This window comes from Aedes aegypti, chromosome 1 (assembly GCF_002204515.2).
Source record: "Aedes aegypti strain LVP_AGWG chromosome 1, AaegL5.0 Primary Assembly, whole genome shotgun sequence".
NCBI lineage: Eukaryota > Metazoa > Arthropoda > Insecta > Diptera > Culicidae > Aedes > Aedes aegypti.
This window is the reverse complement of record NC_035107.1, coordinates 286821259-286848590: the sequence shown is the minus strand read 5'-3', so window position 1 is coordinate 286848590 and position 27332 is coordinate 286821259. Positions and strand designations below refer to the sequence as shown.

General features: G+C 35.2%; 1 protein-coding gene across 3 annotated transcripts in view; it reads left to right on the top strand.

Annotated features, from left to right (window-relative positions):
- LOC5564378 overlaps window positions 1-27012 on the top strand; it is a 136108-nt gene extending 109096 nt beyond the window's left edge. For all 3 annotated transcript variants that reach the window (XM_021838088.1, XM_021838087.1, XM_001648674.2), the window contains 3 exons: window positions 10381-11526; window positions 26574-26753; window positions 26804-27012. In XM_021838088.1, coding sequence (XP_021693780.1) covers window positions 10399-11526; window positions 26574-26753; window positions 26804-26992 — 1497 coding nt within the window. In that variant the 5' untranslated portion in view covers window positions 10381-10398 and the 3' untranslated portion in view covers window positions 26993-27012. The remainder of the gene's footprint in view (window positions 1-10380; window positions 11527-26573; window positions 26754-26803) is intronic.
- Window positions 27013-27332: the final 320 nt, after the last annotated feature.

Genomic DNA, 27332 nt, shown 5'->3' with positions numbered 1-27332 from the left:
CAGGGCATAGAGTATCTTCGTACCTGCCACACGATATGCACATGCAAAAATGGTCAATCGGCAAAGAAAGCTCTCAGTTAATAACTGTGGAAGTGCTCATAAGAACACTAATCTGAGAAGCAGGCTTTGTCCCAGTTGGGACGTAACGCCAGAAAGAAGAAGAATAATTATGAGTTTATGGGCAGAGTACCTAATATGGTCAAGGTTCAAAGCAACTTTTGCTCGGAGTGTGGAACATTTTCTGAATAAAACCTGATTAGAGTTTGGAGATAATGTTGCTTAGATTTCGAAATCAATTCTAAATTCAAAATCACGCTCCTAATTTGAATCAAATGTTACTCCAGTTTGTAAGCGAGTTCAGCTCGCCATCCAAAGAGCTCATTCACATATTTCCTCAGTTACCTGCTGGAAATCCGCAGAAAATCCTGTCCAGGATTCGAAGTAAACCCTGCTCAGGATTCGCACTGTGTTTAATTAATGCTCAGGATTAAGGTGAAGATGTATTGAAGCCAAACCTCAAATTTTCAAGAGAACAAATCTAGAAAACCAGACAGCAGATTGAGCTGAAAACATGATCAATTGATCACACGCTGGTGGTGACCAATCGATCACGGCTGTTTAGTTCTCTAGATTTGTGCTCTTCAAAATTTAAGGTTTAGCTTCGATGCACCTTAAGAGCAAATTCTTATAAAGATTTGGAGCAGTTCACGCTCAACCTTCGAAGCAAATCGTGCTAAGGATCGTAAGCGACTCCATTAAGGGGGCAGGATCCGTCATTGATTTCCGAATTTTTCGAAGTTTCGTTCAAAATCAATAAAATTTACACGAAATTCTCCAACCGAAACACAGTGAACACATTTTCATAGAATAATTTTCAGGCTTGAACAGAAAAACTGCTTTTGAAGTTTCGATGATGACGATGATTACGATGACGGATCCTGCCCCCTAAAAAAAGCAGATCAAATACTAGTTTTTCAAAACCTGCTCAAAATATTAATCAAAACCTCCATCTCAAAATTCGAAACGATACCTATTCAGAATGCGGAGCAAATCAAACATAAGATTTGGAGCGAATTCTGTTTGTTAGTATTTGAAATGCATTCTGCTAAAATCTCCTCAAAATCTTGATTTGGTACAAACCCTGCAATGAATTCGAAATGCTGTTAAGAATTTGAACTGAACCTTTACAGCTTTTGAAACCTTCGTGAGATTGAACTCGATACTGCTTTTTTCCATGGTCTGATGCAACACAAAACTCGCATCAAATGCGATCAGGTTTCGAAAGAAATCACCATTAATATTGAGTGCAAATCCTGTCTAAGATTTTGAGTATTTTTTTCTAAATACTCGAAGAAAATCCATGAAAAATTCTTCCAGGAAACCCCATAAATATTTTTCTATGGTTTTCAAAGAAATTCGGTTAGAGATGTGCCAATTATTTGTAGAAGTAATACTGAAATTCCCTGAGTGTACTCCGAGGAACTTTTCACGATTTTATGAAAAATATCCCGAGATTCCTCTAGGGATTCATAGCAGGGATTTCTTGATAAATTTTCCCCGGGATTTCTCATGAATTCCGTTCATAGATTCCTCTAGGGATTAAGCACATGTTGTTCGCCCCCCTCTAGAGATTATCCAGTAGTTCATCTAGGCATGACTTATTTATCACGTTAATTTTCCATATGGTCTTTGTTATATTTTTTCAGAGATTTTTGTAAAATTTCCTTTAGATTTAACTTTCGGATTTTGTCTAACGAATTCCTCCAAATATTCTGAAAAAAATGTATTGAGTTCCATGGAGAGATTGGTGAAGATATCCTTGGATGAATTCCTGTAATTTTTTTTCATGTGCTGCCTTTGGATATTTTTTAAGGAATATCTGAACGATGTTCTGGAATAATTCCTCAGCAGATCTTTAAAGAACTTATTTTGTGAAGAGAAATCCTGAACAAAAATTCTGGAGAAAATAATCAGAAAAACCTTAGATGAATCACTGTATTATGTTAGAGGGATATTCCAGGAAGAGATCTAGGACACATTTATCAAGAAATTTCTGAAAGAATGCCTGCAAGTATTCTTAATATTTCCTGAAGAATCTCTGAAGTGATTTCTTTAAATATCCTTAGAGAAATTACCGATTGAATGCTGCACGACTGGTGGTAGGTCTCTTTTTAGAGACTTGGTCTCTATTTTAATAAAAATCTCTTAAAAGTATCTATTTTTAATGAAAGGTCACTAAAGCCTTTTTTGCCAAAATGGTCATAAAGTCACTATTTTCCTCTTCTTTGCAGTGAATATGGATACGTAATACCTATTCAGCAATTTCCACAAGGATTTTTCTAAAAATTTTCTTAAACGCTATTCCAGGGTTTCCTTCAGAGATTTCCCCCTCATTTTTCCAATAGTTACTCTAACAGCTTTTCCAAGTAAATCCATAAGGGTTTATTCCAGAAGAAATTTGTTCGAGGTTTTCTAGAAACACTCACAAACTCCACAAGAAAAATCCACCGAGAACCTTTCGGGAGATTTATAAGACATAATAATGCCAGGAAATAAAAGTAGCATTCCTCGAATCGTAGTTATGCAGAGAGAATGCTAAGAATCTTTTTAAGAATTTCATAAAGAAGCTTCCGTTAAGTTTTCATGAAGGTCTCGTAAAAAATCGCTAAGGATCTTGCCAGGAATTCATGAAGAGCTCTACAAAAAATTAATCAAAATTTTTAGGAGAAATCCGTCAATGATTTTCTTTGGAATCCTACAGTTTTTTCTACACGATTCTCCAAAACATTCGTAAAGGATCTCTCCAGAAACTTTGATTAGACAGCACCTTATGCCAGTCTGCGTTGTGCTGCGTGCCAGAGGAAATACCTCTTTGGGATGCATCAAAATATTGAAACAAAGATAGGAAATCTTATAGTTGCTACTCTGTGCTGAAAAGCAGGACAAATCTTAAAAAATGAAAAATAAATCAGGACGCATCAAAAGAAACTCAAAATCAGGACATGTCCTGCTAAATCAGGACGGATGGTAACCCTACGCATATTTGTCCCGCGGTCAGTAAAGATTACCTAGATCTTGGGACAAGTAGGCATAGAAGGGCAGTGATGATTAGGTCAGTAGAAAAAAATATGGTGAACTAGTTATTTTTTTTTTTTAATTTTTTTATTAGTATCATTCCAAACATTTCATTCATTTCTTATATCTAGGTGTTCTGTGTTATTAGACAACACTATCATCCTAATTTGGTAAATCAAATTTAAGATTTAATTAACATTTTGTTAACAACATATTACATTTCATTTGCCGTAGCAGTTCAGATTTTTTTCAGGTGAGTTGATTTCACTTGCTTATAAGAGAAAAAAAAAGTTTTTAATAGACCTAACTTAACCTAAACATATAACGCATTAATCGTGGCAATAGAAGATTGTAACGATTTTTGCCTGAAATTATTAGTTATTTTATTTGACATTTGTTCCAATGTTTCAACATTGGATATTCTATGTAACTCATTGGTACTATACCAGGGAGGAAGCTTCAGAATCATTTTCAAAATTTTATTTTGAATTCTCTGAAGAGCTTTCTTCCTGGTATTACAACAGCTAGTCCATATTGGTACAGCATACAACATGGCTGGCCTGAAAATTTGTTTGAATATCAAAAGCTTGTTCTTAAGACAAAGCTTTGATATTCTATTAATAAGGAGATAGAGACATTTTACATATTTATTACTGATGTGCTTAGCACTGCACTTTGTGTGGGGACTCTTCACTACTCCCGCTGGCGTGGTGATATCTCAGAATAAGAACCACTCGCTAGTACAGTCTCGTTAAGAATGAACGAATTGAAAAATATGTTTATTTAACTTACTCGAGTGTGGTTGGCAGCTACGTGACTCTTTTCGCTGCCGTCAGCATAATTGCAATCGTCCGATCGTTGATACTTTGGACTGTGCGTATTTATGCTGATCTTGCGACTAAAAGAAACAGTAAGGCTGGTAGGCACCACATTACATTTGGCTTGAATGCCCTCAATGTGATTTTTGAAAGTTAAATTCTTATCTAGCATGAGCCCTAGATACTTAACTTCATCTGACCAATTTATTGGAACCCCTCTCATCGTGACAACATGTCTACTTGAAGGTTTCAAATAAAGAGCTTTTGGTTTATGTGGGAATATTATTAGTTGAGTTTTGGAAGCATTAGGAGAAATCTTCCATTTTTGCAAGTATGAAGAAAAAATATACAAACTTTTTTGCAATCGACTACAGATAACACGCAGGCTTCGTCCTTTGGCGGAGAGGCCTGTGTCATCCGCAAACAAGGATTTTTGACATCCCTGAGGTAACTCAGGTAAGTCAGATGTGAAAATATTGTATAATATTGGTCCCAAAATGCTGACTTGGAGAACACCAGCTCTTACAGGAAGTCTTTCAGATCTGGAGTTCTGATAATTAACCTGAAGTGTACGATTTGACAGATAACTTTGAATTATTCTAACAATGTATGTTGAAAAATTGAAGTTTTTTAATTTTACAATCAAACCTTCATGCCAAACACTGTCGAATGCTTTTTCTATGTCTAGAAGAGCAAGACCAGTAGAATAGCCTTCAGATTTGTTGGAACGGATCAAATTTGTTACACGTAAAAGTTGATGAGTGGTCGAATGTCCATGGCGGAATCCGAACTGTTCATTGGCAAAAATTGAATTTTCGTTGATTTGGGCCATCATTCTGTTCAAAACAACCTTTTCAAAAAGTTTACTGATGGAGGATAGCAAACTGATTGGACGATAGCTAGAAGCAGGATTTTTTTCTGGTTTTAAAATTGGAACAACCTTAGCATTTTTCCATTTGTCAGGAAAATATGCTAATTGAAAACATTTGTTAAATATATCAACTAAAAATGATAAGCTACTTTCTGGAAGTTTCTTGATGAGGATGTAGAAAATTCCATCATCGAGCTTTCATATTTTTGAATTTTTTAATAATAGTTCTCACTTCTTCCAAATCAGTCTCCCAGGCATTTTCGAAAACGTTCCCTTGATTGAGAATATTTTCGAAGTCCTGAGTAACTTGATTTTCAATTGGACTAGTAAGTCCTAAATTAAAATTGTGCGCACTTTCAAACGGCAGGGTTTTTTCCATTTAATTTGAAACAAGTAGAATGGGTACTCCTAGTACGAATAGGGGAGGAGTTCAAATATCCTGCTACGATATCGGCAAAGGATTTACCGTGGGTAGATACATTCGAAATTGAAAGATTCGAACGGCTACCCGACGGATTAAAATTAGTTTGTGAATGAGCATGATTATGATCTTCCTGATGAGTATGATTCATAATCAAGCGATCGTTAACTGAAAAATGAGCATTGTTCGATACTCTACCAGGCAAATTCCGGAAACGAACCGTTATCATAACGGATATTATCCTTCATCTGCCTGGCACGAGTCTCAATGACTCTTTTGCGTGAAGGGCAATTCCAAAAATTTGACTTATGATTAGCCCCACAATTAGAGCATATGAACTTGGTGGTATCTTCCTTCACTGGACAGACGTCCTTAGCGTGAGAAGAACCTCCACAAAGCATACATTTAGCATCCATGCGACAATTTTTTGTACCATGACTCCACTTTTGGCACCGACGCACAGTGGTTCGATCTAGAACAAATGTCGGACAAAACCTCAAACTCTCTTTAAAATAGCTGAAATCATGTATTTGACATATTTTATGCCATATAGAACTATTATGGACTTTCATTTTCGATTTTTTCTTGTTTTAGACTGATAATTAGAATATTCAGGTTTGGACGATACATTTTCAACTTTTCCAATCTTCCATACAAAATGGTCAACTTAGGCAGGCTGGTTCGCAGTTATTTATTGACGGATTGAAATGAAATTTCACAGCATGCCAGGCATTACTTGAATTTCAACATACAGTTAACTCTCCCTTACTCGATATTGAAGGGACCATCGAGTTAGGGAGGTACCGAGATACAGAACACATATTTTTCAAATTTCAAACTTTTTATTACTTTTAACAAGATACATTCAAAATAGTTATTTTAACGTGAAAAACAATACAATTTTACCACATTTACCTATGTGATTTTTTTTACCGATCAGCAAAAATTGAAAATTTAAACTCCTAGAAATTGGCAATAAACCTTAATTTTACTATCAATATAATCATAATATTCAAATTCATTAAATTTATTAACGTTTGGAGGACATTTGGAACTTTTCATGAAAATATCGAGTTACTTGGAAAACTGAAACAGGTAGCATCGAGTTAGGGAACATCGAGTTAGAGAGGTAACGACTTACAGAGGTATCAAAGCATGCTAGATTGAAGGGACCGCGCATTCCATCGAGTTAGGGGAAATATCGAGATACAGAATATCGAGTAAGGGAGAGATGACTGTATATTTTCAAGTATTTTTTCCATGCACAACTCCAATAGTAAAAACAACTAAACTAAAGCGCAATTTTTGACAAAAATATTAATTATTCATCCAAAGATATGGAAGCTCTACACAAAAACCATCATAAGTAAATATGTTCATCTCGTTTTAATGACCACCAAATTTGTAAAAAAAAACTACGATGAACTCGTGATTGGAAAAACCACTCAAAAATATATGTTGAAATTCATGTGACGTCTGAAAAAAAAAAAATGTAAAAATTTCATGCACAACATTTCCATTAATATCTCAGATCTAACCCTAACTTTATGCAAGTATCATCCATTTAATCAGTTTCAGCATGATTGTCATGTCTTTAGCTTCAGTCTGTTATCATACTTGTTTTAACAGCTAAAGCAAGTCCACGTAGGGAAAGATTTTTCCAATTTGTTTCATTTTATCTAGAGGCTGGATGTCGAAGGAAATAGTTTCGTTCAACCATAATTTGTGTTATTTTATTTAGTGACAGCTTAAAGTTAAATTCAAGGTAGTTCAATATCCTAATAATATCAAATAAAGGTAAAGACAATATTTAATTAAGGTATAACACCAAAATATTGCGTACATAGGGGCTCAGAGAGTCCAACCGTAAACGCGCAGCTATTCAGCTAGACTAACCTGAGAATCGTGGGTTCGAATCCCACCAGTCGAGGGTCTTTTGGTAAAGTAAATTTTCTTGACTTGCCAGAGCATAAAGTATCACCGTACCTGAAAAACAATATACACATGCAAAAATGGTCAATCGGCCAAGAAAGTCCTTAGTTAATAACTGCGGAAGTGGTCATAATAACACCTGCCTGCTTAAAAGCAGGCTTTCTCCCAGTTGGGACGTAACGCCAGAGATAAAAAGAAGAAGGAGAAGATTGGAGTGAGTTTTTCGTTTCTTCTCGGGACGGGATGCAATTCATGGCTACTGCGATTGCAATGCACGTGCTAGTGTATTACAGGTTTATTATTATTTAATTAGAATTGCACTCCGTACACCTTCAAACGCGTTGAAAGTGGTCTATCGCAAGTTTTCGCAAAATAATTTGTACCCTACTTGAAAGCTCTTGTTTTTAGCTTTCGAATGAACTTGTTCTCATCGCGGGCATTCGCGGGCTACTAATGTCTTAGGGTACTTTTATTAAAAATAATATGTTTTTTGAACAATTTTAACTTTTATTCACTTTGTATGAATATAATGAAAATTTTTATTCAACTCAGGTATGCTATATGTATATACAAACAACTTCTCTGAAGACACCATTGCGGCTTGAGCTCTCTTTAAATTCATAAATAGCTTGTGAAAAGTGGATCGTAAATATTGATTATCTTGAAAAATCATGTCCATGGTTCACTCAAGGAGCTATATAAAAGTCAAACTCCAATGAAACTGCTTCAAACTTTGGATTTGAATAACAGAAGTGTTGAGGAAGTCAAGAAAAATATTACTGTTCGGATAAAATAAATTTGAATTTTGAGGTTTTGGCCGCCCTCGGACCATTGTGCGACGGCACTGAGTGGGGTTCTGGTAATTTCCTCCAGGTTTCTGGAAATGTTCCCATGTCACACGGACATCGAACATAAGTTTTGCTTTTTCTAAATCTTTTATATTATTTAGTTCTTTTTAGTTAAAGTGAACTAAATAATATTCTTGAGAAAGCTTTTTCCGAACAATGCCAGATTGGGTTCTCTTTTTCATAATGATTACTTGGACTGAGGAAAATCCCCCAAATTCGGAACATCTGATCACGATAAGCGGCACTCTTTGCTTCCTCACTTGAATCAAAGAGCCTGGGCTAGAAGCTGTTTTGATTTGGTGTTCGGAAAATTTGTCTAGAGCATCGAACTGATTGCTCATTTCGATACAATTATTCATTTCACCCTTGGAAGAAAGTTCGCATTCCGGAGAAACGTCCCTTTTTCCATTCTTGCCACGTTTAGTGACAGTTTTACATCCCACTTTTTTGGAAGGAAGTTGTGAATTCAGAGATTCACCCTTCCTTTTGTTTGTTGTTGATACCATGTTAAGTTAATAAACGGAAGAAGACGTGACCTCCTAAGAGGTTTTTTCCCAAAACGGTGTCCAAGAAGAATTACCACCGCTAGCTTTCGCCAACGGGTCCAACGAAAAATCGAAGGCACGGGTCTAAACAAGGATCGTAAAGGGATTAATAGTAGAAAAATAGTACTGAAAAGTACTGTTTATGTAGCACTGTACTGTTTTATTGCTTTAGGTAGTTTTTAAGAAAACTTCCAAGAGCAGAGAGAGTTCGTGTACGCACAGCACGAAGATACGATGCGCACGTTGAAAACATCGAATTTCTGGTAAAATGATGCGTATGAAAAAATGTTAATTTTAGCATGCTGATAGTAAAATCATGCAAATGTGTGAATTACTGAGTATCTTCGTCAACTTTCATGGTTTTTCAAGATCATTCAAGAGCATAGAGCACTTGGGTATTTTGCCCCTTGAAAGACCCCCCTCCCCCTCCCGATTTGGAAATTTCTGGATAAATTATTTGAGAAGTAAAACAATCTTCGTGGAACTTGTCAAAGAATTTCTGCTGGACTTTCAGAACAAATCATAGGAGCAATCTCTGGATGAAGTAAATTCTAAACGAAACTGTAAGTTGAGATCTTAGAAAACTTGACCCACAATTCTAGATGAAATCCTGAGAAATCAATGACGGCATCTCTGGAGAAATTATTGCTTGAGTTCTTAAAAATGACCTAAACGGAATCTTGAACGAAGCGAAATACATAGAAGAATCATTGAATCAACTCCAGAATTTTCTTGACAAATTTGTGAAAAATCTTTGAGGGAATTCCTGAATTCTTGAAGGTATCTTGAACTAATTTCTGGATGAATTCCTTAAAAAGGCCATTGAAAAATCAATGGCTTATTTTACAAGTCGGGTGAAGTGAGAAATCTCGGTTTCGTATAACGAGATGACAATACTCGAAATCAAACGGAGACTTGCCTCATTCGAGCCGAATATTGTTACCTCACTATACGAGACCGAGATTTCTCACCTCACCTCACTCGTAGAATAAGCCCAAATGAATTCTTTAGATATGTAATACTTGCATTAGTTTCTAATTAAATTTCCTGAAAAAATCTTTTTCTAGGCATACCGTAATGTAAGCCATAATACTTGTAATTCCCTGAAAAAAAATATCCATAAAATAAAGCCTGGCCGGATTTCCTGAAAAACTCTTATTGAAATTCAATTTCCTAAATCCTATTTGGATTGTTTTTGTTTTCTTGATTTCTAATGGTCTTTTTTTGATTGATGTTCAGTCTCTATTTTAAGCATAGAAAATTATGGGAAAATTCATGGAAAAATTACTGCTTGACTATATAGATAATTTTTTAAGCCTTACACATTTCTGGAAAAATCCCTGGAGTAGTCTCTGGAGCAATCTAAACAAGCGAGAAGTCCCAGATCTCCGAACTTATTTTCAGGCTGCTTTAAATTTCATAAGCTTTTCATAACTAAGAAACAAGTTATGGAAGCAGTTACCTACCTACCAATGTGATCGATTCATTGCGTTGTCTGATATCACTGCGTCGTAAAACAATCGACGTTCGAAAATATGTCGTGCCCACCAACCGTCACATCAATTATGCCAATGAAGATTAAAGATTAAAATGCAATCGACAGCGATGACTTAATTTGGAAGACCAATAAAGGTTATTTCATCAACGTGTTACACACGCTTGATTAATCAACCATTCCTTGTTTTCAGTACAGCCTTATCTCTTTTCAGATTGACTCAGAACACTAAGATTGTTATTAATCTCGGAATGTGGGTCACACCAAATAATTTTGAACAAACTTCCCAACATGGTCCCTTGAACACGTGTCCTTATCATCAAATGACCATTCCCTACCCACTAACAACCGATTCTTTTCCTCGTTCCATTCCAGACTGCAACTTCAGGCCCCATGGATGACGAAAACGCCCTTCTGCTGGAACGTGCCACCGGTCTTATCAAGTGTTGCAAGCTGCCCCGGTTGACCCACAGCATCGACGAGGCCCAACTTAAGCCGGAAACGTTCCGCGCCTTTTTGGCCATTCTCGATGAAACCCTGCCGAAAGTGTTCGATCTGTTGGCCCGGTACGAGAACCAGCTGCTGGGGCACGATGAGTTCAATCAGGACAATTTGGAGTTTCGGACGAATCTGGTGCTGATGGCGGTCGAGCAGATTTACATTCCCGGGGAGATGTATGATTTTCAGACTACGAGTGTGGCCTATCGGGAACGGTTGGCCGACTTGTATCAGAATGGACAGTTGGAAAGAGTTTTGATGGGAGAAGGTAGTGCGAAGGTGTTCAAAAGAGTTTGGGACCATTACCAAAAGGTTCTTCAAGGGAAGGAGTGGATGTACCATCCGGGAGACGTCGTTGGCTTCGTCAGAGTTTGCGAGTTCCTGTATGGGAACATGCTGGAAAAACCGAGCGAGTTGCCCCAAGCAGTAGCGTCTTTCGTCCTATCGATAGGGATATCTCTGGTTGAATTCCATGATCCAGAGTACGAAATTCTTGGATTGCGATTATTCAACGTTCTGTTGAGCGGTCGCCACCGAAAGATGCTCAAGGAGAGCAACATCCACGAAGTCGTATTCCAGCACTCCTTCCGATTGAGCGCCAAAGCTAAGAGTGAACTTTTTCTTCGGGAGCTTTGGACTTGCCTGTTCCAGTATGTCAAAATGACAGCCCTGGAACAGACCGATTTCAGCGAGTGGTCCAAAGTGGACGACGTGATCGAAGCTCTGCTAGAAGCACTATCCTTCGAATCGAACCTCGCCCTATCGTCCATACTCATCTTGTACCTGCTGAAGCTTCTATCGCTGGACCTGACGAATTTCGTCATCGACGATCTGGATGACGTCCAGGCGCTGGACAGCAAGTGCCATCTGTACGAACCGGTGCTGGAACAGTTGCGGAAGTACTGCGCGCTGGAGTTCCGCAATCGTCGCTTCTATCGGTGGCACAAGCGATTGATCGCGATGCTTCCGTTCGAACTGGAGAAAGCTTGCGGTGGGACTCGCGAGTGCGGGAAATATATGCACGTGAGTAAATTATTATCTCTGAAAGTTACCGGTACCGTACATGTACCATATTCTGAACGGTTGAAAAAATCGATTTTTTATAACCTAAGAGTAAGTGCGGTAAGAATTCGACTATACGAATAATCAATATTTCCAGAAAAACTATAACAGTTAAAAAGAAATAAATACCACGCAGTGAACCTTCAATATTTACTACAAGTTTAGTTATAACAGTTTCAAAATTGATAGTCTTAAACAAACGTTTGCCCTACCGGTGATGCAAACATTCGAAACTTGTGTGGGGCAAAACTTCGCTGACTGGAACACAAAATATCGATACTTTTATAACAGGCATACGAGACAACGAAAACGACTATAAACTTAACTTGCAGAAAAATACGATTCTATAACATTTCTCTGAATGAATCAATATTTTTATATAAACTATGAATTTACTATTTTGCACAATATAATAATAATCTCTTCTTTCAGTCAAATCTAAGAAAGTTCAAAACATTCATTTTTGCAGTCTGTTCGAAAAGAAGGTTAATAAATATGATGGATTTCTAGTTATGTTAAATGATCATTACAACATATTCTTTTTTAAACTTTACAGAAAGAAGGGTATATCTCTACATTGTATTCTCTATATAGCTTTTTAGGGAATGGTACATCCTGGAGATTGGTTTTCTGGGAGAATGGTGCATTCTGGGACATGAGATTCTGGAGAACGGTTTTTGGGAAAATGGTATCTAAATAAACGTATAGAATGAAAAGCTATAGGAAAATCATCTTCGACAAAGTTGTTTAAAAGATCAAGGACTGACATGCGGTGATCCGCCACCAGGCGGCGCTAGTGTGCATGAAATTTTTGTTTTGTAAATATCTCAGAAGCCTGCTCACTTAGAAAGATGGCGTCTTCGGCAAAGTTGTTCAGTAAGTTAAGGTCTTTCTTTATTTGAGCCATGAGATTTGATTTTGTCGTCAGGTGGTGCTAGTAGCAGTTCAGTGGTGCCGTAGCAGTTCAGTTTTTTTTTACAGGTGAGTTGATGTCACCTGCTTATAAGAGAAAAAAAATGTTTTTAATATACTTAACCTAACTTAACCTAAACATATAACGCATTAATCGTGGCAATAGAAGATTGTAACGATTTTTGCCTGAAATTATTAATGATAGTATTTGACATTTGTTCCAATGTTTCAACATTGGATATTCTATGTAACTCATTGGTACTATACCAGGGAGGAAGCCTCAGAATCATTTTCAAAATTTTATTTTGAATTCTCTGCAGAGCTTTCTTCCTGGTATTACAACAGCTAGTCCATATTGGTACAGCATACAACATGGCTGGCCTGAAAATTTGTTTGAATATCAACAGCTTGTTCTTAAGACAAAGTTTTGATTTTCTATTAATAAGGGGATAGAGACATTTTACATATTTATTACATTTGGCTTGAATGCCCTCAATGTGATTTTTGAAAGTTAAATTCTTATCAAGCATGAGCCCTAGATACTTAACTTCATCTGACCAAGGGAGCGGGCCATTTGGCATAAAGCCATTTGGCATAAGGTCATTTGGCATAACGCCATTTGGCATAAAGGACATTTGGCATAACGGTCATTTGGCATAACGGACATTTGGCATAATTTTTAACTAAGTGAAAGATGAGGGTCATTTGGCATAACGGACATTTGGCATAATTTCAATATATTTTCTGTACATACTTAAATTGAAGATTTTAGCATTTTATTACTGTTTTATGTTAGTAACAGCTGAATCTGTTCTATAATAATTTATTTATTCTCTTCTCTGGCAAGCCGCCGAAGAAGCCAATAAGTGCGATATGAATCCATCAGAAGAATCCGGTTAAATCATACCACCGAATTCAATCGGACTGTAAACTTTGTAGATGTATTTTATACGACTTATGTTGACTTCCAATCCGGTGATATCGCTTACTAATAGACGAAATACCGATAAAGAAAAAGATGGTGAATTTCTTTCAGAAGCTTCCAAGTTAATCAAAAACAACTAAAAAACGATGCACTTTTTCTTTCTATATAAATACACGTTTTATATTTGATTTTATATGCTCTGTAAGAGCTCTAAGAGAATGATAAAATCAACCCGTTAATTCAGGACGAAGTTGTGAACTCTTTACATCGCGTCAAGACTCTGAGGTGACGGTTAATTCGCCTCTGGATTACCAAAGGTATAATAAGGTTTCAAGTGTTTTATTGATCTCATCAGATTTTTTCCTTCTTTTGCACATAGACTATTCATTCGAGTTATACTTGTTTCATTACTATTGAAAATAGTTCAGCTTATATTTTAATTGGGAATTTTACCTTCTTTAAATAATCGGAAGTTCTTTGTAGTTGTCCTGATAAAACTATTATATGCATTAAACTTGCCTAAATTTTCATAAGAGATTTTTCCTTCTTTTGATCATAGGCTGTTCTTTCAAGAGTGAAGTATTTCTCATAGTTATTGATGTTAAAGCTTATAATAAGGGCATCAGGGGTAATATGCACCCCAGGAGTAAAACTACTTTTTGGGGATTCTATGAAAATTTTAGAAAAATTTAGACGTTTTCCTGGAAGTTGAATTTGTAAAATCGCATGTTGTGGGCAGAGCCTAAACGCAGACTAAAAACGTGCCAATTATTGAACAACCCGTGTATTCCTTATGGATGTGCAATAATTGGAGTGTTTTTAGTCTATGCTATATTTTGCTATTTATCCTAAATGTTATTTGAAAAATTCCCAAGAATATTACAATTTATATAATAAGAAACAAATATGGAAAATCGGTGTTCTAACAATTTTTTGGTGCCAATTTTAGTAAAATGTTTATTTGAAGAAAAATTCTTCTAAACATTTTAAAAATATTGATTAAAAAAATAAAAGCTTCTTTATCCGATATTTATATCATATGACACTAATAGTACAACCTAGAAAAAAAACCAAAACCATACGCTTATGTGTTACACTTTTCACCACACTGCTGCCGTATAAGGCTTGCGAGCTTTTCTTAACAGTGTTGTACAAAATAGAACAGCACGACTACTGAAGTGTTAAAAACGTAAATAAAAAAAATCATTTTTCATAAAAAAAATAGTGCTAAAAAGATTTTTTTTCAATTCACGTTGTCTTGGCCAAGACATTTTCATAAAGTATCATTTAAAAAAGTAATTTTAAATGAATTTTTAAGGAAAGGTACGATGGGTTACGTCATCTATAGCTTTCTGAAAACCAAAAATGAGTATATCAATCCTACTGATTCCATTTTTTTGTAAAATCAAATGGCTATCAGCTAGCGTACAATATTTTTAAGTGTTATTAAAAATGTACCACTGATTTGGGAAGAATAATTCGCAGAATGCTGTGCGGATTTGGCCGGAGTTAAATTCTTAGAAAACCACACCCTGGATTGAATATGTCATCAAGATGGTTTAAAAAGTTCAAAAGTGTCGGTGAACCGCAAAGCGTTCTATCATAACCACACATAGTTTATATAGAAGACCTTGATTATTTGAGAATCTCGACAATTTTTTGGTTGAATCCAGTCAAATACTATGTTAGATTCATGCTCAGTATTTCATGAAAATTTCTTTCAGGATCCATATTGTGATTCATAGAGATTGTGTTTGAATTCAATATGTATTTTCAAACTTTACCATTTGTGTCACGTGTGTTGGCGCCCCCTTAAGGCTGGCGCCCTTGGCGGGTGCCAACCTGGCCAACCGCACGCTACGGCACTGGTTGTGGGTCACTCCTATCCGCCCTTGACGAATCTTTTCCAATTGTTTTACAAATATTCATAAAAGGCACCGTGGGGTTGTTTTGCCTCAAGAGTGCATATTACCCCAGAATGCCTTACGTCTTATTCAATTTTTTTTCCTCAACTTGGGTGAGATGTCATTCTCCTCCAAGTTTAAGATTGCAACTTGTGAACTGAACTCTGCATCGTTGCTTGCGTATAGCAATAAACTACTCGGGGAATATTTAAGTCAAAGAAACCAAGACTTGTGGTTGCTAGAGCTATGACATATATTACTTAGTACGATCCGAGGGATCAAAGCAACCCGATCTAGCAGAAGGACGAAAAAGTGTTAAACCTTTTTGGTTACTGTCAAAATCTAACTACAAACATCTGTAGGTGGCTATCACCGCTAGCAGAGAAGTGAATAAGTGCTTACATTTAGGATGTACTTTTTTCAGCACGAACTGTTTCTTGAGCTACTACTCAAAAGCTAATTATGTGTATATCAATGATGGTGTAACTTTCTTCATGAATAAGCTGAATAAGTTCTTTGAAATTCATTATAAATCCATGCTAACAGTAGTTCACTTTTGTTTTCAATTTCGGCCGAACGGCATTCGGCCAAATGACCCGGAACCGAAAATGCTGAACATATTATCAGAAGCAACTATGGCTCTAAAATCAATAAATCGAGACGAAAACCTCATGTCCGCCTAAACTAGCTTCCTGAACCTGTGTGCAGTGCTTGATCGGGTTCGTTTTTAATTTCAAATTAAGAAATATTGCGTCACTGATTGACACCCTAGTTCATCTTCTGTTATCCTGTTTAGTCATGATATTTATCTAGAGATTTACCCTTCTTTTAAACATAAGGTATTCTTTCGAGGGTTATTGCTATAGCGATTCGACGCGTTATTTTATTATATAGGAATTTGCCCTTCTTTCTAACATGACTTTTTCTTTTGCGTAATATTTATTACAACAGTTTTTTCACATAGAAGAAGGAGTATCTGAATAAAATATAAAATACCAATAAATCATAAATACTAAATAACCCTTACTTTTCAGATGGTTTGATATTATGCCAAATGTCCGACATGCCAAATGACCTTTACTTCACATATGGTTTGATATTATGCCAATTGATTCTTACTTTACATATGGCTTGATATTATGCCAAATGTCCGTTATGCCAAATGACCCTTTATTTTCACATTGTTCAAAATTATGCCAAATGACCGTTATGCCAAATGGCTGTTATGCCAAATGTCCTTTATGCCAAATGGCGTTATGCCAAATGACCTTATGCCAAATGGCTTTATGCCAAATGACCCAGACCCTCTGACCAATTTATTGGAACCCCTCTCATCGTGACAACATGTCTACTTGAAGGTTTCAAATAAAGAGCTTTTGGTTTATGTGGGAATATTATTAGTTGAGTTTTGGAAGCATTAGGAGAAATCTTCCATTTTTGCAAGTATGAAGAAAAAATATCCAAACTTTTTTGCAATCGACTACAGATGACACGCAGGCTTCGTCCTTTGGCGGAGAGGCCTGTGTCATCCGCAAACAAAGATTTTTGACATCCCTGAGGTAGCTCAGGTAAGTCAGATGTGAAAATATTGTATAATATTGGTCCCAAAATGCTGCCTTGAGGAACACCAGCTCTTACAGGAAGTCTTTCAGATCTGGAGTTCTGATAATTAACCTGAAGTGTACGATTTGACAGATAACTTTGAATTATTCTAACAATGTATGTTGGAAAATTAAAGTTTTTTAATTTTACAATCAAACCTTCATGCCAAACACTGTCGAATGCTTTTTCTATGTCTAGAAGAGCAAGACCAGTAGAATAGCCTTCAGATTTGTTGGAACGGATCAAATTTGTTACACGTAAAAGTTGATGAGTGGTCGAATGTCCATGGCGGAATCCGAACTGTTCATTGGCAAAAATTGAATTTTCGTTGATGTGGGCCATCATTCTGTTCAAAATAACCTTTTCAAAAAGTTTACTGATGGAGGAAAGCAAACTGATTGGACGATAGCTAGAAGCTTCTGCTGGATTTTTGTCTGGTTTTAAAATTGGAACAACCTTAGCATTTTTCCATTTGTCAGGAAAATATGCTAATTGAAAACATTTGTTAAATATATAAACTAAAAATGATAAGCTACTTTCTGGAAGTTTCTTGATGAGGATGTAGAAAATTCCATCATCGCCAGGAGCTTTCATGTTTTTGAATTTTTAATAATAGTTCTCACTTCTTCCAAATCAGTCTCCCAGGCATTTTCGAAAACGTTCTCTTGATTGAGAATATTTTCGAACTCCTGAGTAACTTCATTTTCAATTGGACTAGTAAGTCCTAAATTAAAATTGTGCGCACTTTCAAACTGCATAGCAAGTTTTTGAGCTTTTTCGCAATTAGTTAGTAATAATTTGTTTTCCTTTTTCAATGCCGGTATTGGCTTCTGAGGTTTTTTCAAGATTTTAGATAATTTCCAAAAGGGCTTAGAGCCAGGGTTGAATTGAGAAATCTTATTTTCAAAATGTATGTTTCTTAATTGAGCAAAACGTTTCTTGATTTTTTTCTGCAAATCCTGCCATATAATTTTCATAGCAGGATCGCGAGTGCGTTGAAATTGCCTTCTCCTCACGTTTTTAAGACGGATCAAGAGTTTAAGATCATCGTCTATAATCACGGATTCAAATTTTTGCAATGCTCCGGGCTTCAACAATGGAATTTGTTAAAGTTTCAAGAGCATTGTCAATATCAAGTTTAGTTTCTAAAGAAATGTTAACATCAAGATTGGAGTCAACATACGTTTTATACATATTCCAGTCGGCTCGTAAATAATTGAAAGTGGAGCTGATAGGATTGAGAATCGCTTCTTGGGATATTTGAAATGTAACAGGGACATGATCAGAATCAAAATCAGCATGAGTAATCAGTTGGCTACAAAGATGACTAGAGTCGGTTAAGACCAAATCAATCGTAGATGGATTTCTAGAAGAGGAAAAACATGTAGGGCTATCAGGGTATTGAATTGAGAAATATCCTGAAGAGCATTCATCAAATAAAATTCTGCCGTTGGAATTACTTTGAGAATTATTCCATGACCGATGTTTGGCATTAAAGTCACCAATGACAAAAATTTTTGACTTATTGCGAGTCAATTTACGCAAGTCAGTTTGGAGCAAATTAACTTGCTGTCCAGAGCATTGAAAAGGCAAATAGGCAGCTATGAAAGTATATTTACCAAACTGTGTTTCAACAGAAACACCTAAAGTTTCAAAAACTTTAGTTTCAAATGATGAAAACAGTTGATGTTTTATACGCCTATGAATGATGATTGCAACTCCCCCACATGCCCCATCAAGTCGATCATTACGATAAACAAAAAAGTTAGGATCTCTTTTGAGTTTAGATCCAGGTTTCAAATACGTTTCGGTAATAACTGCTATATGCACGTTATTAACCGTAAGAAAATTAAACAGCTCGTCCTCTTTACCATTCAGAGAACGAGCATTCCAATTTAAAATATTTAAATTATTATTTGGATCCATTAGGAAAATGTAATCCAATAACAATTTGATTTGTAAATTTTACACCTACTTGGACTGCTTCAGTCATAGTGGTGGCTTTGAACATTGCATCAATCATTAGATTCAATTGTTCAGTTAGAAAATTAAAATCAGAGGCAGACATGTCATGTGATTTCCCATTGGAATTTCCGGTAGACGAAGAAGCGGAGTTACCTGTGGCGGTAGGGTTTTTTCCATTTGATTTGAAACAAGTAGAATGTGTACCCATGGATCGAACAGGGGAGGAGTTCGAATTTCCTGCTACGATATCGGCAAAGGATTTACCGTGGGTAGATACATTCGAAATTGAAAGATTCGAACGGCTACCCGACGGATTAAAATTAGTTTGTGAATGAGCATGATTATGATCTTCTTGATGGGTATGATTCATGATCAATCGATCGTTAACTGAAAAATGAGCTTTGTTCGATACTCTACCAGGCAAATTCCGGAAACGACCGTTATCGTAACGGATATTATCTTTCATCTGCCTGGCACGAGCCTCAATGACCTTTTTGCGTGAAGGACAATTCCAAAATTGGACTTATGGTTAGCCCCGCAATTACAACATATGAATTTGGTGGTATCTTCCTTCACTGGACAGACGTCTTTGGCGTGAGAAGAACCTCCGCAAATCATGCATTTAGCATCCATGCGACAATTTTTTGTACCATGAGAAGAAGCTCACGATCTTTAAGAGTTTCCGGCAAAACGCGACAGTCTCCTTTCTTTGCGATTTGGAAGGAAACCTTGATTCCCCTAATGGAGTTCAAGATCTCCTGCCTAAATCCCCCAAATTCGGAACAACTGACCACGATAGGCGGCACTCTTTGCTTCCTCACTTGAATCAAAGAGCCTGGGCTAGAGGCTGCTTCGATTTGGTGTTCGGAAAATTTGTCTAGAGCATCGAACTGATTGCTCATTTCGATACAATTATTCATTTCACCCTTGGAAGAAACTTCGCATTCCGGGGAAGCGTCCTTTCTTCCATTCTTGCCACGTGTAGTGACAGTTTTAAAACCCACTTTTTTGGAAGGAAGTAGTGAATTCAGAGATTCACCCTTCCTTTTGTTTGTTGTTGATACCATGTTTAATTAATAAACGAAAGAAGACGTGACCTTCGAAAGGTTTTTTCCCAAGACGGTGTCCAAGAAGGATTATCACCGCTAGCTTTCGCCATCGGGTCCAACGAAAAATCGAAGGCACTTTGGACCCGTGGAGGATCGTAAAGGGATCAATAGTAGAAAAAATAGTACTGAAAAGTACTGTTTTAGTAGCACTGAAAAGTACCGTTTTTAATTTTAGCACTGAAAAGTACTGTTTTTGTAGCACTGAAAAGTACTGTTTTATTGCTTTAGGTAGTTTTTAAGAAAACTTCCAAGAGCAGAGAGAATTCGTGTACGCACAGCACGAAGGTACGATGCACACTGAGCGTGAAACTTTTGTTTTGCAGATATCTTAGTATCCTGATTACTCCATAGAAGATGGCTTCTTCGGCAAAATTGTTCAGTAAGTCAAGGCTATCATTGTTCGAGCAAGTTGATTCAAGATTTTGCCACCAGGTGGCGCCAGTGAGCATGAAACATTTTTTGCAGATACCTCAAGAGCCTGAATACTTAAAAAGATTGCGTCTTCGGCAGAGTTGTTTGAATGTTATTCTTCAAGATTTTGTCAACCGGTTGCGCTAATGAGAGTAAATCTTTTGTTTTGCAGATATCTCTCAGAATCTTGACCACTTAAAAAATGGCGCATTGTGAGTATTTTCATGTAAAATTTCTTGCTCACAAGCGAAATTTTGAATGAAATAACTCCAACAATGATAGCCTTTCACTTTCTAAACAACTTTGCGAAGACGCCATTTTTCTAAGTGGACAAGCTCCTGAGTAGAGTGTGGCTTATTTTTCAAAAGTTCTCAAAACCAAAAATTTGTGTGCTCTTCTGAATTAAAATCACATTAAAAGAGAAACCTCAAAATCTGAGCCGAAAATATTAACATTTAGAGGTTGCGCAAGCGTCTTGAAGGTGAATTTTTAGGTTATAAAACTTCATCGGATTTTAAAACTTTTAGCACCAATACCTTCAAAATTAAATTTATGAAATCTTTGTTGAACACCAAATTTGTTTAAAATCAAAACATGTTTTATTTAAAAGTAATTTATTCCAAATTTTTCCTCATTTTACTAAAAAAATCAACTTTGCTTGACCATAACTTCATGATTACTCAACCGATTACAAATCTTTTAACATGCTTTTAAAGCTAATTCAATTGTTTTCAAACCTTTCATACATCACATTTCACTAAAAAAATGTCTTGACCAAGTTATTCAGCAAAAACTGCACAAAAACATGATTTTTTAACGAAAAATGCCAGTTATTTTTAATTTTGGCAGTTAAATATTATCTCTAAAGCTGAAACTGGTTTTTCTCATTTTTTAAACCTTTGGAAAGGACTTTGCAACAATTTTGAAACAAAAATATGTTTGCGTATGTTAAAAAAATATTTGCACTATTCAACTCTTAATTAAGGGAAGATGCTTTATAAATTTAAGTTTAATAGAAAATATGCAATTTCTGGCAAAAAAAACTGAAATAATCCAAAGAATTTTGTTTTTTTTTTTTCATTAAAAAATCATGCTTTTGGGTAGTTTTTGTTAAATAACTTAGTCAAAACCATTTTTGAGAAAAAATGTTGTATGAACAGTTTGAAAATGACTAAATTTGCTTCAAAAACTTGTAAAAAGATTCGGAATCGCTTGAGTATTTATGAAGTTATAGTCAAACAAAAATTATTTTTGTAGTAGAATGAGGAAAAATTGGGATAAAAGTATTTGTAACTAAGACAAGTTTAGATTTCAGACAAAATCGATGTTCTACAAAGAATTTATAAATTTAATTTGGAAGATAATGGTGCTAAAAGTTTCAAAATCGGTTGAAAAATAACAAAGTTATGTTTACTTCACTGAAGGTCATTTTTTATAACTAGAAAATTCACCTTCAAGACGCTTACGCCACCTCTAAATGTTAATATTTTTGGTTCAGATTTTGAGGTTTCTCTTTTAATGTGATATCTGTAATCAAAAGTAAAAGTTTCATGTCCACTAGCGCCACCTATTGGCCAAATTCTGAATTAAATGAGGTACCATCAGCTGAGTTTTTACTCGTTTTCAGAAATCAAATTCCCTAATATTTCCAGGTTTTACAAAATAATTCCAAGTCAAAAAATACCGTTTTGATTCATATTACGGACACTTAAGGACTCAAGGAAGTATAACTCTGCATAGAACATACAAAATATGCTTCCTCACTTTTGCCTCATATTCCGGACACTCTGATTCGAATTCCGGACAGCTCATGAAAATCATGATTAGAAAAGTCAAATCATCAATTGAAATCCTCAAACCACTAAAGAGACGTCTAAGGCAGTTGGGCATTATAAACTTGCATAGATATTCATTGGAGAAGCTAATTAAAACGAGCCTCGAAAGTGTGAACTATCGAACGGCGAAAATTGAAACGTTTCGTGTGAAATGTTTCCCATACAAATTAAAGTGTCCGGAATTTGAAACATTATCAAAGCTTAAAGTTTATTCAACTGAATTGTATTTGATAATTAGATTTTATCATTTTTATATCGTTTGTAAGAGCTCTGATCTACAATGTGAACAAAACGGAGCTTTCAAGTGCAAAGCGTGCGAAAACAGATCATGAAAAGTTAATTCTTGGCCTGCTTTCAGTGAAGGAAACTCGGAAAACTCAAATAGTATCCAGTAGTATTTTCAAAAGAAATTTCATCAGAAATTATTTCAGGTATTTGCCCAAATATTCAATTATTACTCCGAATATTTCATCAGGTTAGGATAGATTTCTTTATTTGAGAGAATGTCAGCCCGCGGCTGACTCATCTCTTAAATCTCTTTAGGAGTCCATCTAGTGATTATTTTCTTATTTCCCATGGAATCCCTCGAGTACTTTTCTAAGGAATTCATCAAAGAATTTTGCTTTAGGAATTTCTCTAAGGATAACTCTAGGCATTACTCAGAGATTTCTGCAGGAATTCCTACAGTAATTCTTCAAGATTTCTCGAGAAAGTCTTTGAAGGTTTGTCCAAGTTTTCATCTAGATTTTTTTCCAGGCATTTACCAATGGTAATGTGAATGTGACATTTTTCAGAAATTTGGGAAAATGTTCAAAACAAAAAATCGTGGATCTTTCTACAGCAAATTTCAAAGTAACCTCTGATGAAACTTTTGTAAGTTCTATACTTGATGAATAAGGGTTATTTGAAGAACTCATAGACCCTAGAGGAAACTAATTTTCTGAATGAGCTTCATGAAAAACATCGGACGGAATCCCTTAAAAAATTGTAGGAATGATTGGAGGATTTTCTAGAAAAAAATATGTTGTTTAGTACGGAACCTTAAATAAATTTTTGCAGATCCCACGGGTGTGTTTGAGAAATTTTGGAAGAAATGCAGTTCTAATTATTGGATGAAATTTTGGAGAAATTCCTAGAAAAAAAAATCTAGAAGAACTCAATGATGAAACACAGGGTCGAAATTAAGGAATTCTTCGTTAAGTTCTTAATAAATGTTTTCGAATAATTCGTCGAGGATTTTTTAAAGAAATTCTTTGGAGTTGGGTTTCTTGGAAAAAAGTCCATCACATTTGAAAAAAAAAATAATAATAATAATAATAAATCTTGCGGGTTTTCTTGGACAAAAAATTTGAAGACCTCCTAGAGAGTAACAACTGGTTTAATTCGGTTAAAAATAAGTGGAAAAATATCTGGAGGAAGTCTTAGGACAGTGTTTGGAAAAAAAAGTTCAAAGCAATCCCTGAGCAAACTACTAGCGCTAGTGACGCACTCCAACTCGAGAATTTCCTGAAGCAAATTCTGGAGAATCTGTTGTGATGAAAACATATTCTACCATGAATTACTGCATCAAAGAAATTTTCCTGATTGTTATCGAAATTTCCTGAGAATTCTAGGTTTTTTTTCCAGGTTCAATAAAATTTCTTGATAATTTCAGGTTTTTCAGGTGGTAGACACCCTGATCAGATAGCGCTCCACCTCCAGAACAACTTTAATGAACAGCTCTAGTTTCGAAATTATCCGCATTTTGAGATATACGTACACTCAGAAATAAAAATACCCACAGAATAACTAAAGTTTATGCATTAATGACTATTTTCTATCTGCCTCTCTTTGATTTTGCTGTCAATTTTCACACTAACTATCATTTAAGCATAGCTAAGCTTCAACCCAGGCGAATTGACAAATAGGAATAAAAATTCCAGCAGAATGAAAAGCTTTTTGCGAACAAAAAAGTCTGATAACCGCTTTTCAACTACATTGTTTTGTTTAAGTATTCAATATTTGCAACATTTGCTAATTAATTCTTTTTGCAATTTTTAATTAAACTTCTAGAGGGTATCTTGGTAAGATATTCTTTGAAGTCTTCTTTTGATCTCTTTGAGTATTACCTAAAAATAAAACTTCCTTCAATATTTTACACTAATTTTTGCGATACTTTTACAACTATTCTTAAAATTCTTGAAGATGCTAAGAAAATAATATTCGACAAACTCTTAAATCTTAGTGAAATTGATCAAGAAAATTTTGAATATATTCTGCATATACTCCTTGGTTGCTAGTCACCAATATATGACTAATAAATCACAATAATGAGGTCTTATTAAATTTTTTTTTTTTTTTTAAATTGACAAGAACCTTGGGAATTTCAGATAGTTTACCTTTAAAAGAGATTTGAAGCGTGTTGTATGCCATCTTCAAAAAGTCTTACTAATGTGAACTAATTTTTAAGCATAACTTGAGCTTTTTCATGACACTTTTTAAGAATTTCGATTTATGATTTTACGGAAGTCGCCATAGGTTTTCAAAAAAATTCTCGAAATTCTCTGTAATGTTTCACGTAAACCTGCAGAAAATGGACTTTGAATAGGAGGCGCTCGAATGGCCATATCAATGGTCCTTATTGTGGACTCGCATTGTTCATTATAAGGTACAAGACTGGTAGCGACTGAGATTCTCAAACATATGAATATTTGAGACCTCATGCCGGACCAGAGATTGGACAGAAAAGCCCGAAAAGAGACAAAACAGAAACCAAAAAGAGACCATACAGGAAACAAAAAAAACGAAAGGAAACCAAACCGAAACTTGGGGATAAGTGTTTTCTAGCAGTTTTGGTGATTTTCTTGTGACATAACGACAAGAACTACAGTTCGTATTGCTGTATGCATATTTAGTATTATTTTCTCAAGGAATTCATCAAAAACAGGTCCAGGTACTTGTCCAATGATTCTTCCAGATGTTACTCGGAATATTGTTTCAGGAGTTCATTTATGATTTTTCACGGACTTCCTAGTTGATTTTTCCAAGAATTTCATTCAAGATAATCAAATTCATTATTTATATGTTTTCTTGAATAATCCTGGAAACACTTTGAATGAATTCTCGATAAACAATCTCTATCAAAATGATTAGAAGAAAAACTGAAAAAAATGGTGTAAAAACTTCAGGAGGGATTCTTAATGGGTTTCTTTGGAATAAAACGAATGTCTGTTAAAATTCTGGTATAAACCTACGTGGATTTTCTTGGAAGAATTCTTGTACAAATGAATAAACTGGTGAAACAGTGAGTAGAGGGAATCTTGGGATAATACTAGGGAAATTGATTAGAGTATATCATATTTCATATAGAAATCATTAAGGCTAGTAGCGTTGAAGGGCTGATTTTATTTTGTACGAAATTTGAGAAATTCATTTAAGTATCCCTTGAGAAATCGCTAGAGAAATTTCTGGACGAATTCGTGGAGATATCCCTGTTTAAGTTCCCGAAAGTATTCTAGAAGAGAAATTCTTGAAGCATTTCCTCAAGGTAGGTAATGCCATGCCTGAAGAAACTGTGACATAGTCACGTAAAAATCGTTGAAGGTATTTCTGGAGCTTCTGTAATTATGTACCAGGTTCCATTTACAAGAATAAAATAGAAAAAAAGATACTTTAGATACCATTTTAATAAAGAAGACTTTTTAGACTTGCATAAAAAAAAGTGACAAAGTTTCTATAAAGAGACCTGCTACCATCCCTTTTATTATGGACAGCAAACTAACATTAATTAGATTAAATGTTGAAAAAGCAATTCAATCTTGTCTTTTAGATTCTACGTTTTATAATGAATCATGTAATTGGACACAGTTTACAATGTCGCATATAAAAAGAATAATGTTCAGAATATGAAAAAAACAGACCGTTCAGAATATGGCAATGTTTATGATATAATACTTGCATGATATATATATATATATATATATATATATATATATATATATATATATATATATATATATATATATATATATATATATATATATATGTATATATATATATATATATATATATATATATATATATATATATATATATATATATATATATATATATATATATATATATATATATATATATATATATATATATATATATATATATATATGTATATATATATATATATATATATATATATATATATATATATATATATATATATATAATATATATATATATATATATATATATATATATATATATATATATATATATATATATATATATATATATATATATATATATATATATATATATATATATATATATATATATATATTCCCAATGAATGACAATTTATATTTCACAGGGCGTAAATCTTCTCTTCGTCCTAGCAGTTTTCCCTGTAGAACCGGAAGCCGTTGGCTTCCTGTCGGATAAGCAATCGGCTCTGCTCGATTTCATGATCGCGTTCAAACGACACATGCGCGATCAGTACGGACGGATACAATCGCTCACTGGGAAATGCGATTTCCTGCATTCCTTGAAGGTAAGATATTCAAGTCTTAATATTCCTTACTTATCATGTTCATATTGCAGGCGTCGGTATCGTGCGACAAGACGATTGCCGTTTTCTGCCGGAGTGTGGCGCAAAACTATTTCCCACAGGACCGGCAGGACTTTTGGACCGTGGTCGGAACGGCTGGGGACGGATCCGACGAAGCGAGCTATCAAGAAGATCGCATTTTCTACGAGTGCTTGAAGGAGTTACAAACGAGACTAGTATAGGCTCTGCCAATGAAGTATAATGTTCCATATTGCTTGTCAATGCTTCGAAATGCCTTCAAATAAGTTCCACGGTGCAGAATAGGTATCATAAATTTACCGCGGGTTGTTTTCGACTTGCCTACTTCTGTAGGTTTTTGACGTTACCTCCCAACTGGGACGGACCCTGCTTCTCAGCTTAGTGTTCTTATGAGCACTTCCACAGTTAGTTCTCAGTTACTTTGCTCAAGCTACTTACTCGGTTACCAATGGCTTTTAGGGCGAGATCATAAGTTAATCGAGAAGTGTCCGTCGCATGCTGTTTTCGTTAACTTACCTTACCAGTCAGGCTAAGGCCTGAGTG